Source organism: Tiliqua scincoides, chromosome 3, assembly GCF_035046505.1.
Source record: "Tiliqua scincoides isolate rTilSci1 chromosome 3, rTilSci1.hap2, whole genome shotgun sequence".
NCBI lineage: Eukaryota > Metazoa > Chordata > Lepidosauria > Squamata > Scincidae > Tiliqua > Tiliqua scincoides.
In genome coordinates, this window is record NC_089823.1 from 144,105,084 (window position 1) to 144,124,085 (window position 19,002).

At 45.3% G+C, this 19,002-nt stretch overlaps 1 protein-coding gene across 1 annotated transcript in view; it reads left to right on the plus strand.

Moving 5' to 3' along the window:
- Positions 1 to 2,392: 2,392 nt before the first annotated feature.
- WAPL (WAPL cohesin release factor) overlaps positions 2,393 to 19,002 on the plus strand; it is a 71,163-nt gene continuing 54,553 nt past the window's right edge. Inside the window, exons 1-2 of the mRNA XM_066622110.1 lie at positions 2,393 to 2,664; positions 6,957 to 7,477. Of these exons, the coding sequence (XP_066478207.1) occupies positions 6,979 to 7,477 (499 nt within the window). The 5' untranslated portion in view covers positions 2,393 to 2,664; positions 6,957 to 6,978. The remainder of the gene's footprint in view (positions 2,665 to 6,956; positions 7,478 to 19,002) is intronic.

Genomic DNA, 19,002 nt, shown 5'->3' on the forward strand with positions numbered 1-19,002 from the left:
GTTGCAGACTGTAACAAATAGTGCCCCAACATTCAACATATTTGTCTGGTTTTTTTTTTGTCCTTTTCTGTAATACCTCATCAACACAGTGTAGCTGAGGGATGCTGGGTTATGGCTAAACTCAGGCTGGAGTGGAAGGCTCAACTTGGAGCCATCAATACCATCTCTGGTGGCAGAGAATCTACCCCCAGGAATCAAGTTGGGGTATCAGAATAAGTACCAGATCAGGTTGCTATAGGGTGCCTGGCTCTCCCCTTGCAGGGTCCAAGAGTTAGAAAGGTTATGTGAAGGGAATATGCTTGTGCTTTCTCCAAACTTATTAAAGTATTAGAACTTATTTACAAGTTTGCTTTGAGCCATTTCTGCCCAATGTTGCATATATGTAACAGGGGCCAAATGTGTATACCTGTGGGCCAGGCAAAAATTGCTTAAGGATTACATCAAGTTACTACATATTAAATGTTTTGCACACTCAAAAGTACTAAACAGATGCTAAGCATCTCCCCCCACCCCCGTGTGTGGTGCACCTTGATTTGTGGGTAAAATGCTAATAACCATAGTAATAGCAGCAAAAGATGTATGTACTTTAATACTATATTTACTATTAACAGTATTTATTTATATACTGCTTTTCAGCAGAAAGTTCATATTGTATAATCCAAATTAAGTTCCATTCATTTAATTCAGGGGTCTTCAAACCCCGGCCTGGGGGCCAGATAAGGTCTGCGGTGAGCCTCTATCCGGCCCGTGGCCAGCCCCCTGAAACCACTGGTCCACTTTGCTGAACATGACTGGAACTATGCTATGATTGCATCTGGAGGGCGTTCTGAGGGCCAGAGAGGTTGAATGAATGAGCCCATTCATTCATTTATTCACACATCTAAGTTCCATCTCTAATTTATTTATATTTTATATTTAAATTTTTTTCAGCCCTCAAAACTGTGCCATACATTTGATGCGCCCTCTGGCCAAAGAGTTTGGAGATCTCTGATTTAAGTGGGAGTAAGTTTGTGTTTAGGGTTACAGCCCTACAAACCCAAACAGCCTTATCCTACACATGTGCATGCAGAACTTGTTCCAGGGTTTAGTGGGGCTTATTCCCAGAGTGCATTAGAATTGCAGACCTTATGTGGGGGACTTACAGCACAATTCTATACAGGTTTACTCAGAGATATGTCCCATTTTATTCGATATGGCTTCTTATTGGGTGTGTACAGCATTGCACCCGCTGTTCTGAGTAAACATGATCTGGGCACCTTCACCATTCAAAGCAAAGGGATGGGAAGCCCAATCCTGTGCTTTGCAGGGCTGCAATGGTGCTGAAATGGCTACTGCTGCATCCCACTAGGCCGGGAAGCAGCATTGGGGCTACTTGGGGTAAGGCTTATGCTCCCTGACCCCCTGTAATGGCCAGGCAACCCCAATGGGTCTCCTTGGATCTGTGCCTGCTATTGAGCGGACAAAGATTTAAGGAGACCAGTGGTCAGTCTCCTGAGCCAGGAGTTGGGGATAGGATATGGTGGTGACACCATCTCCACCACCTCCCCCTTGCCACTCTGCCACCTGGTGCTGGCTCAGAGTTCTGGGTGCCGTTCTCTGTCCTCCACCTGGTGTGGGTTCAGGGTGGGCCAGTGCAGTGTGTCGCAGGCATGCCTTATGGCACGTCTGGAATAGGCCCTTAGGCTACAATCCTATGCACACTTTCCTGGGAGTAAGCCCTATTGAACACAAAGGGACTTCCTTCTGAGTAGACACGCTGTTAGGCTGCCATCCCATCCTATCTACACTTTCCTGGGAGTAAGCCCCACTGAAGACAACGGGCCTTACTTCTGAGTAGACCCGCCCAGGCTCGCGCCGTCACCGCCTGTGCCTCGGGCTGCCGCAGTGGAGGAGCCCGCTGGGAGCGCGCCTGCACCGCCAGGTGTCTGCCCAGCGCCGAGGAGTTCCCCGGGGACGGCTGCAGAGGCGAAGCCAGCAGCAGCCTCGCGCGTGCGGTTTCTGGAAGCGGCACCGGGGGAGCCATCGGCGGGCTGAGTGAGCGCGTTGCGGCCGCGGCGGCGGTGACTCCACAACCCCCCGGAGACTGCGAAGGCCCCCGAGGGAGGGCCGAGCCGCAGACGCCCGACTGCAACTCCAGCGGCGCCCTCGCGCGCAGGCGCCCCGCGAGACCAGCCAGGGCGCGAGGGCGGCGCATGCGCGGCGGCTGAGCGGCGCGCGCGGCGATTGGCTGCGGCGCGGACGGAGGGAGGCCGAGCGCCGAGGCGCAGTGACGGAAGGAGCGGGGCAAATGGCGGAGAGATGGTCCAGGGCCCTGTCCAGAGAGCAGCAGCAGTAGCAGTACCGCCGGCGCCAGCAGCAGCAGCAGCGGCAGCCCTCCCCCCAGCGCGGAGGCGGCGGCGCGGTCGGCGGCGCTGTCCCGGGGGCCCCTCGGCGCCGGCGCCCTAGTTCCGCGGGAGGCAGCGCGGCAGGAGGAGCCGAGCCCAGGCCAGGCGGCGTCCGGGGGCGTCGCCCAAAGAGACCGACCGAGGGGAAGAAGCGGGCGCGAGTCAGCAGACCGGCGGTCAGCGGGGCCGGGCGACGGTTGGGGGCGCCCCCCGGCGCTGAACCCGGCAGGCTCCTTTCTTTCCTCGCTCGAGCGCCGCTCCCTCCCTGGGCCTCGCTGAGGTGAGCGCGAGAGAGGCCTCGCCAGGCGGGGGGACGAGGAGGAGGCCGCCTGTTCTTCGCCCTTCCCCCCTTTCCGTGGCTCCTCTGGGAAGCCTCGCGGGCCGCGAGCGCGGGGCGGTGGGGGGAAGTGCAGGCAGCCCTGAAGGGAGGGTGGTGGTGGGGGAGCCCCTGCTAGGGGAGCAGAGTGTGGCGTTGGGGCGGGGAAGGGGACGGGGCGGGGGTCTTCCTGCCCGCCTCACTTGGGAGCAAACCCCACCTCCACCCCCAGCATCAGTTGGGCCTCCCCCCGAGGAGACGCGAAGGCGTGCAGGGGCTTGGCTCAACTAAGGGTTGCGAGCAGGCACAGTCCTGTCCACACTTACCTGCGAGTAGGCCCCATTCACTCTAGTGGGGTTTACTTCTGAGTAGGCAGGCAAAGGATTGGGCTCTTTGAATGGGGGGAACCGGCTCCCGAGGAAGCGCGCGCAGGTTCTGTGGCTGCTTGCTTGGGAGTCTATCCTCGTGAAGCTCGCTTCCTCGTGAACGTGCGTAAGGAACCGGCCTTCTCTTTCGTCCCTCCCGCCGCCCCAGCCCCAGCCCGGCTGTCTGAAGACGAGTCTCCTCGCGGGGCCTTCGACGCAGGTTGGGGAAGGATTAGGCGGAGCGCTATCGGGGCAGGAGGCGTCGAGGCTGAGCGCTGCGGCCTCCCTGCCTTGTTCCGAGGTGGGTGGTGCTGGTGAGGAACCTCGGCCTCCGTCCGGAATCGCCTGCTCGACTAGGATGCACAGCACAGTCTGTGCGTGTTTACTTAGAAGTAAGTCCTAGTCTCTTGGTGGCGATTCTTCAGGGTGCTGCCGAAGTATAGAGGAGGCCAACTCCGGTGGAGGCCCCGGGTGATTTCTCCCCCTCCCACCCTCGGATGCGGCGAAGCTCTTTGGGGCTCAGTGTCTCTTCCTCCGCCGTCATTGTTCCCTGGAGCCCGTCCGAAACTGCTGAGCTGGATTTCGTCTTTCAGTTTACCATGATCACGCAGGCACTTTGGCCCTTGAGAGGAGGGGGGGGGCAATGGGAGTCGAGGGAAATGAGGCTGCAATCCTATCCCCAGTTACCTGAGAGTAAGGCCCATTGAGCATAATGGCACTTACTTCTGAGTACACATGCATAGGCTTGGGCTCTGACATATTTGCACATTAGCGCTGTCATTCTGGATGGTGTATTCAGTCCTCCCACCCCTTTGCTGGCATCATCATCCTTTGTAGTAGGCAACCTTCAGTCTCGAAAGACTATGGTATCGCGCTCTGAAGTCATCATCCTTGTCAAGGATGATTCAAGAAGCTCACTCTGTTAATTAGGAACAGTTCATTAAAATGTCCCAAGGTTTATCAGACAGAGTGACTTCCAGTGTAAACTTTAAAAAAAAATATTGCAAGCACAGTTCATATTTCATGTTGATGTTCTGTTTTGTATACTTTTTATTCTGACTTTTTTCAGTCCGCCAACTTAATGGTGAGTAGCATGAAAAGATTAGGTTTTAAGGCAAAAAATTAAAATAGTGACAAAGTTGAGTGAATGATAGAAAGTATTTAAGTTACAAAACTTCAAGTCTTTGAAGTTTGTTTACCAAAGTGTGGTTGAATGAATGCTTTCAGGGTATGCTTGATTTGAGATTTCAGGCTGATTTCAATGTTAGAGCTTTAAAATTAGTTTCATCATGGTCATTTGTAGAAAAGTGGCATTCAGGATTATCTGATTTCTAGCTCAATTCTAGACATGTCTATTCTGGAGTAAGTTTTACTGAGTTTAGTAGACTACAGGTAAGTGTTTAGGATTGCAGTCTTTGTGTATGATATTGTTAAACTTGTTAAACAACAACAACATTAGCTATGTTAACACTTGTCAATGCAGCTGCAAACCAACTTGAAAATTGTGTGTTTTATTTCTGTAAAAATAAATTCTTAAATTTACCTGGGGTGCAAACATTTGAGAAGGGTGAGAGTTGCCATTCAAACATGACTTAGGGCCCACTCCTATCCAGCTTTCAAACACCTATGCAGCCATGCCAATGGGGCATGTGCTGCATCCTGCAAAGGGGGGGGGTCATAGAGGCCTCCTCAAGGTCAGGGAATGCTTGTTCCCCTACCTTAGGGCTTCATTATGGCTGCATCAGCACAAGAAAGTTGGATAGGATTGGGCCCTCAGGAATTTATATAGTGATCTTTGTAATCTGTAGATTTGTGGGAGTATGGATATATGATTTAATCCTGTGATGATAATTGAGATGCATGATCTTGGGATGTTCTTGGATTAGGTGCTGTATGTAGAATGCTAAGCATACTTGTCATTATGTCCATCTCATGAGGTCTCATCTCTTTATGACCTACCTACAGTCATGACTTTAATGTCTAGATTTCTGCCTACTATATTACAGTATATTAAGGCTGCCTTTAAGTACTTAATTTGCAGCTCTTTTGCAGAGTATGGCTCAGTTTGAGTTACGTGTAGACTACCTGGAACAAGTTGCCTTTATTCTCTGAGATAAAATGGGATATTAACCTAATCAAATAATTGCAGCTAAGTTGTATTGGATGCAAAAAAAAATGCTCACGGGATAAACGAAATTCATAAGCATGATCAATGATTTAATGTCCAAATAGTTTTTGAATTGGGAATGATGCAGTAAATAAGCGTATCTGAAGTCATGTGGAATTCTGTGTACAAAATAGCTTTAGCTCTGTTTTCTTATCTGCTTGAGCTTTATGTTTTGAATTGTGTGATGAGTTGAAAAACAACTTTAACGTATTGAATCATCAGTTCCTTTCCCTTAAGCTGGATGTTTGTCTCCTAGGACCAGAAACCCTACTGTTGCTAATTGAAATGGTTCAAACTCATAATGTTTGAGCAAGAAAAACTTGTGCTTTGATTTTTACAACTTTAGGATGCATTGTAGTTGCAGTCTGTTTCTTCCTCAGTTATGAGGTTTAGAACCTTTTCATTTAAAAGTCTTGGAATTCCAAGACTCCTAGAATAACCATCACATCAGAGGCTCTCTGGAAGTGATCAGCATAACACAAAATGCTGATATACTTTTGATTGAAGTGTTGCCTAATATTTATTCTGGTCCTTTATTCTAAAGACTGCTTATTTGATTATAGTAACATATGTGGATAATTTAAATGTGCCATTTACTGTATAATCAGTAACAAACTGCATATTCTACTGATCTGCGTCCCAAAAATCTTGCTACTTGTGAGCATTGAGAAATATTTAGCCTCCTGAAGATAGACGTGGGGGTGGGACAGGGATGGGGCTCTCCCTTCCCCTCACTGACTTTGCTTATAGGTTTGGTGCTAGGAAAACATGTGTGGTTGTTTGGGTTCCCTCATTTTTCACTAGCATTGTATAGTGTCCCCGTTGTCAAGGCACACTGTTGGAGGCACAATATCATAGCTGTGGTTCAGATCTTCAGAGGAATAGGCCCCATTGGAGCATGATGTTGCTGGTGGGTGGGCTCTGATAATAAACAACTTAGAAACTTCAATTCTGAATGGAGTTGTTGCCAGAGTGAAAGTTCTGAAATCTCTTAACTCTGCCACCCACCTACTCCAGAAGTTGTTGAAGTTGAGACTGACTTTTCAGCAGGAGGAACCTTGGGTAGAATTAATTGATGCAAATGAAGCCTGTCACTTTATAACAGGGGTCTCCAAACCCCAGCCCGGGGGCCAGATGTGGCCCACAGCAAGTCTCTTTCCGGCCTGCGGCCAACCTCTTGTCCCCTGAAAGCCTCTGGCCCACTCAACTGAACATGACCACAGCTGTGCTCTGATTGTGTCTGGAGGGTGTTCTGAGGGCTAGAGAGGCAGGCTCAGTGAATGAGCCCATTCATTCATTTATTCACTTATCTAAGTTCCATCTCTAATTTATTTATTTAAATTTTATCTTTAAATTTTTTTCCCTGCCCTCCACACCATACCAGTTATTTGATGCAGCCCTCTGGCCAAAAAGTTTGGAGACCCCTGCCTTATAAGAATGAGTAGTATTATGTTGATGGTAAAAACCTAGTATAATAATTTTGCTAGGGTAGAACTGCAAATACTTAAACTCTTTTCAGATGCTATTTGTGATACAGTGCAAAGGAAACTCTTTAAGAGGACTAACTGATCCTTAAGCATTTTATCCTTTTTTGTCTTGCTTTAGAAGATATTTTGTGAAAGCGTCACGTGTTCTTGGTGTTTTGACCATTGCTGAAACTGATTTTTCATGTAATTCTTAGTATATATTTTTAAAAATTAAAGTATTTATTTCTTTTTTTACAGAGAATATGAAACAGGTGTCAAAATGACATCCAGATTCGGGAAGACGTATAGCAGGAAAGGAGGTAATGGCAGTTCAAAATTTGATGAAGTTTTTTCCAATAAACGGACCACTCTTAGCACAAAATGGGGAGAAACTACCTTTATGGCCAAGCTAGGACAGAAGAGACCCAACATCAAGCCAGACATTTCTGAAATTCCTAAAAAACCCAAAGTAGAAGAGGAAGCAATAGAAGATCCATTTGGATTTGACAGTGATGAGGAATCTCTACCAGTGTCTTCAAAGAATGTGTCCCAAGCTAAAAGTTCTTGTCAGTTGGAATCTGTTGAAGTGTCGCAGTCTGAAGACTTCTCTCCTGTACTTGAATCTAATAACAAAATTACTCCATCAATCAGTGAAGATATTTTGTCCAACAAATGTGTGTCATTCGATAATATTGTACATGGTTTAAATGAGAGGAACTCGAACAGAAACATGGAGGATGGTGACATCAAAAGCAGCAGCACTAAATCTGCGATTACAGGTATGCTTGGATAGTAGTACTCTTTAGTTATAATGGAATAACTAGGTCAGTCTTTCAGGAGAGTTAGGACAGACAAAAGAAAATATTTACTCAGCATGTGGTTGGTCTGTGGAACTCCTTGCCATAGGATGTGGTAACGGCATTAATTAACAGTATTTAATTAACAGTATTTATATACCGCTTTTCAACTGAACGTTCACAAAGCGGTTTACAGAGAAAAATCAAATAACTAAATGGCTCCCTGTCCCAAAAGGGCTCACAATCTAAAAAGATGCCAAGGAATACCAGCAGACAGCCACTAGAACAGACAGTGCTGGGGTGAGGTGGGCCAGTTACTCTCCCCCTGCTAAAAAAAGGAGCACCCACTTGAAAAAGTGCCTCTTACCCAATTAGCAGCAGGCATCTGGCCTGGATGCCTTTAAAAGGGGTTTGGACAAGTTTCTGGAGGAAGAATCCATTACGGGGTACAAGCCATGATGCGTATGTTCAACCTCCTGATCTTAGAAATGGGCTATGTCAGAATGCCAGATGCAAGGGAGGGCACCAGGATGCAGGTCTCTTGTTATCTGGTGTGCTCCCTGGGGCATTTGGTGGGCCGCTGTGAGATACAGGAAGCTGGACTAGATGGACCTATGGCCTGATCCAGTGGGACTGTTCTTATGTTCTTAGTTGGCTGTGCTCTTGGGGCAAATAACTTTTTCTTCTGGATTGAAGGCCCAATTCTATGCAGCTTGCCAGTGCTGATGTAGCTGCAGTGCAGCCCCGAGGTAAGGGAACAAAATTCCCTTTTCTTGAGGAGGCCTCCATGACTGCTCCCCACCGCACGATAGAGTGTGCATTCTATTGGAGCAACTGCGTCACTACTGGAAAGTTGCATAGGACTGGACCCTGAGTTGCTTATCCAACCTACTGCTTTAGCTGTTGGTGACATTGTTTTTCTGGGAGAGGGTGAGAAAAGGGGCTCATATTTGCAGTTTAGAATACTAGATATTTATTTTCACTTCAGCAACTAGTTGATAGCTTCCTAAAATAAAGGAAATCAGTAATACATACACTTTGCACTTTAGCAAAATTAAGTTGTGCCAGTAGTTAAAAATAACAAAACACGCTTGATATAATTTTATAGGCTGACTGAAAGAGCTAAGCAGTTGGTAAATAAGTATTGTACAGTTAGTAAAGAATAACAAAGACCATCCCTGCCACTTAGTCTTGTTGTATATGGTGTTTTGAACTGACATTCCAGTTGGAGAGCTTCACCCTCTCCATTGCTATGATGAAACTGACAAAGTTAGATTGCCAAGTTCTTGTGTTGTTGTTGTGTGTAGTGTTGGAAGAGATTATGTGATATATAGATAATAAGAAGCAAGCACTCTTGTCTGTGTAATTCCTGATTTTGGTGCTAGCATCAAAAATAGTTGTTTAAGTTCACAGAACATAGCAAAAAAAGTGCCTGAAGTAGGAACAGAATTTTGGCTAGGGTTGTGGCTGTAGGATACTGTTTGTCTGGAGTTCTTGGGAACTGAAAAGCAGTAATCTAAGGGTTAATCAAATTCTGTGAGTAGTTTTGTAGAATGATGCACTATAGTTTCTTGACAACTTTCAGGTTTTCTCTACATCTCAAGTTCTCTTTAGTAGCTGTAGTGTATTTTAGGTATTAGATCCTTCTGAAATCGTTTTGCTTTTACATATCCCTACGTATAACCCAGGTGCTTTGGAAATTGAGATTTGCCATTTCTTCTGCTATTGTAACAAATTCAGTTCTAGTAGGTCTGGTACTAATTTTGGGAGTAGCATTTTTTTATGACTGTCTTAGTATGCTGCTTATCAACATAATTTGTGTTCCTCTTTGCTTTCTAAATCAAATTCAGTGATTTTCAACCTTTTTTTGTCTCATGGCACACTGACAAGGTACTAAAATTGTCAAGGCACACCATCAGTTTTTGGACAATTGACAACGCATATCTTGCTGTTGGTGGGGGGCTCATATCTCCAATGGTCCTATTAATAAATGATCCTCCACCAAACCCCCGTGGCACACCTGGGGACCATTCGCAGCACACTAGTGTGCCATGGCACAGTGGTTGAAAATGGCTGATCTAATTGGTCACTTTGTTCAAATAAACATATTTATGCAGGTTAATTATTGGTAACTGGGTATTTTTTTATTATAACTGGGACAATCAACATAAACATAACTTCTGGACAGCTGTTCTTTCAGTGATAGTTCTAACATATTCTCTTGCCATAATATGTGGTTAGTAGCGGAAACTATAGCCTCAACACTTTTGAAAAGCTCTAATTTGCATGGACAATAGGACCATAAGTCAATATAGCAATAACTGTGCTGACAAAAAATAGATTAAAATTTGTATGTGATCAATGCATTGCTATAGATTTCTTTCTGAGGTATTAGAAACTTTGAACATTCCAGATGACTTTGGAGGATTTTTCTGCTGTCACGGCTAATTAGTCTGTTGAGGCTCTGATTGACCTCCACAGTGGAGAAATCACCCATACGGTTGGCACAATTGCCCCTGAGCATCCTCTTTCCAGTTGTAGAGGTAAATTGTGCCCCTGGTTTGCTAGAGCAGGGATCTCTAAACTTTTCAGTTAAAGGGTCACATTAAATATCTGGTACAATGTCGAAGGGCCGGGGAAAAAAATTAAATATAAAATTTAAATAAATGCATTAGAGATGGAATTTAGAGGAGTAAATAAGTGAGTGGGCTCAAATGTCAAGGATTTCTCCAAGCACCAAAAAATAAAGCACACACTTAAATTGACTCTTATTCCCCCACCGCACAAGCACAACTCTGGTTGTGTTTGGTCAGCTGGGCCAGAGGCTGGCTGCGGGCCAGATAGAGGCTCACCATGGACCGCATCTGGCCCCCGGTCCGGTGTTTGGAAATCCCTGTTCTAGAGTCCTGATGGCAGAAGAGTAGAACAGATGACTTTATGATGGAGGAAGCAAATAAATGTATGAATGCATATGGGCTAAAATTTATTTTAGTAATTATTTTGATAGCAGCAGAGAAGACTTCTTTTCTTGATGGTTGTATTTTCAGAAAGTTGTCCAGAAGACATTTTCTGGGGAGCCTACCACCTTTACACCTGGGCAGGGAGATATGATACCTTGGTGGGACATTATGTCAAATTTGCAAAGCAAACTCAAAACAAACTTGCAAGTTTGAGGTTTGCCAACCAAAGCTTAAAAAAGCTGACAAAGGGGCAATGGCTGGTTACAAAGAAGGGGTTACACAGAGAGGGTTTGGTTTAGTGCTTCCATATAAAATGCTGAAAGAAGGGCAAGATATCTTACCATTTAAGGGGCAGAAGTTACTGCTAAAACTTGAGTGTATAAACCATCCTTAATGTTCGTTTCATTTCCTATTTGCAGTAGTAGGCCGGAATCAAAATGTCTTCAATTTGCTGCCCCACAAATTCAGAATACCCTTCACCAGTTCAAATTGTGTGTGTTCTTTGACCCTTTCCCCCAAAAGATTGATCAGTTAAAGATTACAGATTAAAGATAATTTAGCAAAGGATGCAGTCTGAAATGACAGGCAACTGATCCTATTAACTGCTGTTAGTGCCTGGGCAGCTGAATCCTAACTTGCGCTGGAACAGGTAGTCCAGCAGGCTTGCACTGTATCCAACACAGGTTTCATTCTGTCTGAGGCTTGACCCCTGAGGCAAGAGGAAACTTTTCCCCTTACCCTGGGGAGAGCCCCAGCAGCCCCAGTGGGGTTAATCAAATCTGCGCCACCTAAAGAGGTGACACAAATCCAAGCAGCCCAGGACTGCCATGGACTGCCCGGGAACAGGACTAGGATCTGGCATAAGTGCTGGATCCTGGCCCCGTTGCCTGCCTGAGAATGTCTGCTGCCCCAAAATGCCTCCCTCCCGTCTCCTCCCTGCACCAGCTGAGCTTGGCCGACACAAACTTGCCTGGCCTGGGGCTCAAGTCAGCGCAGGGGGGCGTTGCACATTTGTGCACCAACCTGTATCTCCCAAAAGTGGTGCGAAAGTGCTTTATGGCACTTTTGCGACACTCTTTATCCAAAGGTGCACTCAGGATTGCGCCCTAAGTTACATAGGTGGCACTGCAGGATCTTTTAATTCAAATTTCAAGAATACTTTTATTCTGAACTTATCTACTTGATTTTTAAATCAAGCATCTGGGAAAATTAGTTTTGTTAAATAAAAATAAATGTGCATTGAAAGTTGAAGCTGAAGTCATACTAACCCTGAATATCACCCAGAACAACACTTGAAGCTGGTTCAGTTGCTCAATTGAGTTGGACCTAGTAGTTCAACTCACTGGCGAGGCCTTGCCGGGCCTCACCCCCCCCCCCCGGAGGAGGAGCGCCCAGGAGTGCTGTGGAGAGGCAGCAAGAAGCTGCCTCTCCATCAGCGCCGACTGAGCTGCACCCCCTCCTTTATAGAAGGATAGGAGATGGGTGTCCTAGAGAGGCAGCGCGTTGGGAGATGCTACTCCCGTCACGCTGATGCTTGAGGGCGCCCGTCTTGTATCCTCCGGAGGAGGGAGGAGGGCGCCCTAGAGAAAACGCTTTTCTGAGGCGCCCTCCTCCTCCTCCAGAGGTGACGGATGCCCTAGAATGTCAGCTCGACGGGAGTCGCATCTCCTGTTGCGCTGACACTCTAGGTTGCCTATCTGCTATCCTCCTGTAAAGGAGGAGGGGAGGGGGGCAGCCCAGTCCGGCGCTGAGGCGCTGCCTGAGAGGCAGCTTCTTGCTGCCTCCCAGGAGCACTCCTGGGGGCCCCTCCTCTACCTCTGAGGGCGTCCCTTGAAGCGGAGGGGAAGCAGCGCACGCCCCCTTCGATTTTGGAGGAGATGCGTGCCACTTCCCAGGCCCCCATGGAGCTTTCCACACCGCTTTCCACACCATGGAGCTTTCCACACAAGCAGCACAGAGGTCTCCATTGCAGCGGTCTGGGGCTGCTTCCAGCCGCCCCAAACCGCTCCAGTGGAGACCTCCACGCCGCTTTGAAGCAGCGCAGAAGGTTCCATGGGGTCTCAGCTGCCTCCTCCATTCCCCCTTGTTTTCAAAGGGCGAAATGGAGGAGGTAGCTGCATGGAAGTAATTGTAGTGACGATGACATCTCTGCAGTTACTTCTGGGTCAGGTGTAGGGGGTGGAGAAGAGGGTGGGGGCAGAGAAGGGGGGAACCATGTGTGTGGGGATGGAAAACGGTGGGTTGCCCCAGGCGTAGGAACCCCCATGGATGCCACTGGTCCAACTATCTCTGGATGATGCACTGCAAACTTTTTATCTTCAGCCACACCACCTCGTGTGTATGTACATGGATCTGTTTCAGAAGAACTAGTCAAAAGGCTTAGATAGAGTTATTTCAGCCTATAATGTTTTGCTGCTCTCTTTTCAGGCATTTCTGTGAAACTACACCTGCGCATGATTTCCAAATTAATCTTAGTTTCAGGCTAGACATTATATTATGGACTTTTTCCCCATTTGAGTTGAGCTGCAACCTTGTATATAGTTCCCTGGGTTATATGTAACCCAGTGGGATTTATTTCTGAGTAGAAATGCATTGGATTGTGTGAAAACAGCTAGAAATGTTCCAAATTTATAAATTTGTGTAGTGGCAAATCTGGGTGTACTGTAGAGGAGTGTTTCCCAAATTGTGGGTCCTGAAACTGACAAGCTGATAGCTGACAAGGAAAACATATCCAACCTTATGGAAGGTGAAACTGAGCTGCATGTGTATTTATTCACAAGTAGGCTAGTGTGCCTCAGTCCACTTGGAGGGTGTGCCAAGAGTAACACATTGCCACCAGAATGGTCCTAATTTGATGAGCGCAGGGCCCAAGAAACACTTGAGAAGGAAATCATCATTGTCCTCAAAGATGAAAAAGTTATTGAGCTTTATGGAAAGAGAAAATGAGCCATGTACATGCATTTACTCAAGAGCTGAGGCACATCTGCCTACTCATATCAAAGACCAGGCAAAGGAGAACGCATGGCCACCAAAATGGTCCTGATCTGATTTATGTGGAGCTCAACAAATGTTCCAGAAGGTGGTGCCTTCCCATCATAAGAATGATAAAAGCAGTCTTGAGCAGCTGGTATAGTGAAAAAGTTTTTGGTCTCGTAAAACTAGATGGGTCCCCATAGTGTCATATTAAAAAGTGGGTCCCACTGCTAAAAAGTTTGGGAAGCGCTGCCTTAGAGCTTATATTTAACAGAGCTGTATCCATTTCTAACTCCTTGATGAATGTATCTATCTGGGTCGGCAAATGTGGGTTTGTCCATTCATGCTTTACAATTTTAAGCATTCAATTATACTTCTAGTGTTTATTTAGCATTTCTGAGTATTCAAAGTGCTTCATGTACATTCATCCTTGTAACAACCCTGTAAGATACAGTAGTTTTATCTCTGGTGAACAGCTTGAAGATACGTTCAAAATATTTAAGCTATTGCAAACTTTAGATTAGAGCAGTGGTTCCCAAACACTCTGGGAGTTTGGAAACTGCTGTAAGTACTTGTGGGGGAAGGGCAAAGACAGCAGCATGTTTGTCACAATGGTGGTGGTGCTGCTGGGGACAGAATAATTTTTTTACTTACCCCAAGCGGCGCTGGAGGGTGCAGGGAGCCCATGGACCTCTCTGCAAGGCCCCCCAAGCTCCAGAAAAGCTAAAAAGAGGTATTGTGATCAACTTCCAGTTTCAGATCATGAAACCAGGAGTAGGTTGCAATCACTGTTTTAGCATTACTGAGAGTTGGGGAGCCCTGCAGTGAGGTCTGCTGGCATCCTGCACCCACTGGAGGGCTGATGCTGCCAGGGGTAAGATTTTTTTAAAAATCCTTTTGTGACTTCACCTTTTGTGGCTATTACTTCGTCCCTTAAGGGGGCAAAAAACGGGGCTTCTCTGACTGGGATGTTGCAGTCCCTCCGTTTGGAAATATCTAGGTTACAGTCTTGCCTGTATGGCCTTTAAAAATAAAGGAAAGGTAACCAGCTGGTTGTGATAGCTTTCGAGGCCTTAAAAAGCTGTTTGGGACAACATAATATTTTTTCTTTTTTACTGAATCTGTTCTTGGTTGGGTTTTTTTCAAAACAGATCAAGAAAAAGAGACAAACATTTAAAGACTCACTTTACATATCCAGAGAAGTGAGGAAAGCATAAACACAAATGTCAGGCTTCTATTCTCTCTTCCTTTGTTGAAACCTGAAAAGTGGGGTCTTGTGTACTTGGATGAAGTAGGGAAAGCATAATCCTGTTTTGCGTGCATTTTTGCTTTCTCCTTTTTTGCATTAGGTGCAGTTAGTTCTGAATGTCATAAAAGATTGTAATAGACCTGTGGCTTAACATCTGACTTTTAATCTTGAACTATGTTAAGCACATTTTTCCAAAAGTGAAACATTACCAATGTCTAAAAATATTAAGCCTAAAATTTGGATTGAAAGCTTGTAAGGTATAATGACAGACAAACATAAGGTGAAAATCATAGAGAAATAATACTACTCATTAGCAAAATCCACCTGCTCAAGAATAGATGATAAACATGATTTGTTTTTCAGAAGCCTCTGGTGTGTTGAGATGAAATCCCACAGAGCAGTACTCATCTGGATTCCTGAAATCATAAAATAACAAGTGTTCATTCACTAGGCATATGCTTACTTAGATAAATTAGTATGCATATATGCTTATGTGAGTTTGTGGTGTCTCTAGATCTGACATTTCCAACTTGTGATTCAGCAAATTGTTACCTTAGTTACATTTTTAAATGTATATTTGGCCACCCAAACCATCTGACTCATTTCAAAAAGTGCCGTGCCCTCAGCAACTTGAGTAAATTTCAAGTAGCTATCCAATCTCTTTTGAATTATATGTTTGCGATTTATATGGCTTTACCCTTGCATTTATGTCCAGTACTGGAGATTTGATTTTTTTTGCTAAAAATGGATCCTTTTTTTACTCAACCATTAAACTATGTATGGATTTATAATGCAGGTCCAGCCTTGTTTACGCAGATTTTTAATGCACAGATTTGACTCAACACAAATGGCCCCTGCAAATGAGAAGGAATGTGCAGATCCCTGGAGAAGGGAAAAAATGCACCCCTTTAAAATCACAGTTTAAAAAACTGCTTTTTACTGTTGCAGAGAGACAGTCATACAAGTGATTACAGGTATAACCTAAGTATTCACATATTTTTTCTATCTCAAAAGAAAAGGGCCCTTTAAATTAAAGGAAAACAGTTCTTTAATAATGCCAGAGAGGGCAGCAGGCTGACAATCCATCAATCATTCTCTCTGCAGGCTTCACTCCTCCCTACCCCCTGAGCATTTGAAAGAAGGCTAAATGGCAGTGATTATCACCTTCTCCATTCTTTCTCCCTTGCTGGGGCTCCTGGTATAAGGAGGGATTGCTGCATCCTAGTGAAGCCTAAGTGTCTGGAGAGACACTGATTGCTTCTGTGTGCATTACAAAAGTCAGCAAGGCTGTTTCGAAATCACCAGAACAAAGAGACTTTGTTTTTTAAATTGATTTGCTATAGTACCGTTTTTTTTGCCCTTTTGAATAATGAGGTTCAACCTGTAGAAATGTGTTCTATGAATAGAAGGTTGCCATGGTACTTGCCATTGAAATGAGTTAATATTGCTAGTTATAGGTATTGTTATGTAACTGTTGTAGATTACCTTCCTTAAACAGTAGCATAGGTTTTAATTTTTTTAACAGTAGACTAGTTTTGAGTTTCTGATTTCTGAAGAGATCTGTGAAATAGAAAAAAATAAGTCATCATATGCATGGGGATGGCAGTGTGACCTTGAGAGGCTCTTGCCTTCTGGCTTTCCTGATAGCCCTGTAATGCTGTGGTGTCCATCCCTGGGGTGGGCCCTAGGGGCAGAGCCTCTACCTGAGTAATATGGGATGTCAGGGGCCGTATGTCCTTGGCGGCAAGAAGCATGAGGAATGGCAAAGATAGGTCTGAAGACACGATTTAATCATGTTAATGATTTTACTTCATTGGGGTCCTGTTCCATCACAGGAATCCCAGGGCATACCCCTCAATAGAGATTATACAATTATTGAGTCCAGAACAAAGTCCATTGGGATCCTGTTTTGTCACAGGAACCCTGGGGTGTACTTTTCACCATGAGCTGTGCTGCAATCTAGGCAGCCCCCCAGAGAGTGCAGAGAAACCTTGGCAGCAGTTGGGGCTTGTGGGCCCTTTGGGTGCCACAAGGGGGCCGGGCACTGAGGGTTAGCAGCAGAGGGTCCTGAGTGCTGAAATACTCACTCTCGGGGGTTGCTCTGGAGTCCCATGGTTCGCAGGAGGTATACTTCTGTGCTGCTGGATGGGGGTAAGTGAACAGGCCCCTTGGCTGCAGTGGCGTTCCCTGGGGTTGATCCAGGCTGGAGGGGTTGGGCTAGCTGTTCTCAGCAGGGCCCCTGCAGAGTCAGGTAGCTGGGTGCTCTCAGTCAGCCCCAGGAGCCTTGCCTGTCTGGGAGGCTGTTCCTAGGCAGCATGTGCATATAATTGGTGTGGTAGATAGGAGAAATTTCTTTACTTAATGCTGTCTCAAAATAAAAGCATGAGCTTTGAAAATGAAACATATTGTCATAAACTTTGTCAGTGAAACATGAATTCAAGCTTTTCATGTCCTTCCTCTCTCTAAATCTGTGTGAGATCGAGGATAATGGCCTTTAGATGGAATCTGCCTTTCCATGCTGCTAAAATTCAAATTGGTAGGTGCTATGCCAAGTTAAGCAGGCACAGCCTTGCTATAATTTTCCTTGTAACCCCAAGCTAGCTACTTGATAGTCTTGCACTCATTCTTTGCTTTGCACATCCCCTTCATTTGCCATTAGAAGGGATGCTAGAAGGCCAGCACTTTTTCTGATGACCATGTTGGCAGAGGTGCTGGATGCTAAAAGAGATATTCAAAATATTCTGAAATATTCTAGAGATTTTTATTAATGTATTCCTAGGCTACTTTTCTACCTGGTATGGGTAATGAAAGTGGTTTATATTTAAAACAATAACTTGATTACAAAGAAATAACAATGCATCAGTTACTCATCTAACCTTAAGTTCTGTACTTAAGTTGTACCGAACTTAAATCCCATTAATGGGACTTAGGAATCCTAACTCTCTTGGGTAACAATTTGCCTTAGTGATTTCAAGATTGGATTACTAACAAGCTCTACATGGGGCTGCCCTTGAAGATGGTTCAGAAGCTGCAGTTAGTGCAGAATGCAGCAGCCTGGATGGTTACTGAACAGCTTGAATCTGTCGGACTGCTGTTCCAGTGGCTGTGGTAGCTGCCTGTTTGTTTCCGGTCCGAATTCAGGGTGCTGGTATTGACCTCTATAGCCCTTCATGGTTTGGGTCCAGGTTATCTGAGGGACCATCTTCTTCCATACATTCTGTCCAGTCGTCTTAGATCATCTGAGGGGCTCTCCTTCAAGTGCTGCCTCTGTCCCATGTGGGCCCAACCCCCCTCTGTCATTATACCACAATTATAGAATTTTCTTCCAGGAGAATTAAGAACCACTCCCTCCCTCATGGCTTTTTGGTGAAGGTTCAAAATGTTTCATCTGGCATTTGGGTGATTGATGTCTGTCCTCTGCATCTCTGTAATAATGCTTGGCAGCTTCTTTCTGGACAAAATAATCACCCCCTCCTTTGTCTGTGTGTGTGTGTTTCTTTTTTTTAATGACATTGTTATATGTTGTACAAGTTACTTACGTAATTTGTAAACCACCTTGTGCATTTGCTTCGGCATGGGAAAGGCAGGATATAAATTTTTCAAATAAAAATCACATCCCCCCCCCCCCAGGATAGTGGTAGTAGTAAAGATCAAACAAATATGCAGGTTTTCCTTAAAACTGCATCCTTGGCCCAACACGTGGTGAAATGGAAAGGTTTGCCCACTAAAAACTGATAATGTTGGAGGCAATACAAATTTCTGGGGAGGAGAGCATTCCACAGCTTACTGTTGCTCCCCAAATTGTTGACATGTATCACTGTCAGTTGTATTTCAGTTTACCACAGGACACAAAGCCGTTTGTGGTTCTGAGGAGGTTAAATATCCTGAGCTCAGACTATATAGACTTGAAAAGTGTGCACTTTGTATTGTGCCTGGAAACAAATTCAAAGCCAGCGACTCTCAAATAAGGAGATATTACATAGTATCTGTACTGAGCGCTCAATAACAGCTTGGCTGCAGTGTTCTGTACTAACTGCAGTTTCCAGTCTTCAAAGGCAGCCCTTGTTTAGAGTAGACCAGGTTGAATGTAGCGTGGCTAATCATGGCTAGGTCTACCTTATCCAAAAAAGGGGCAGCTGGCAAAATGACTGATACTGTGCCAAGATACCTGGCCATTTCCAGGGGCATCCACAGATTGCAAAGCTTTTCCTTCAAAGGAATTGCAACCCATTTCACACTAGACTGAACACCTATTCCTGGATCAGTAATCCTATTGATCAAGAGTCCCTTCCTCTTGTCTGGATTGAGTATCAGTTGAGTTATTC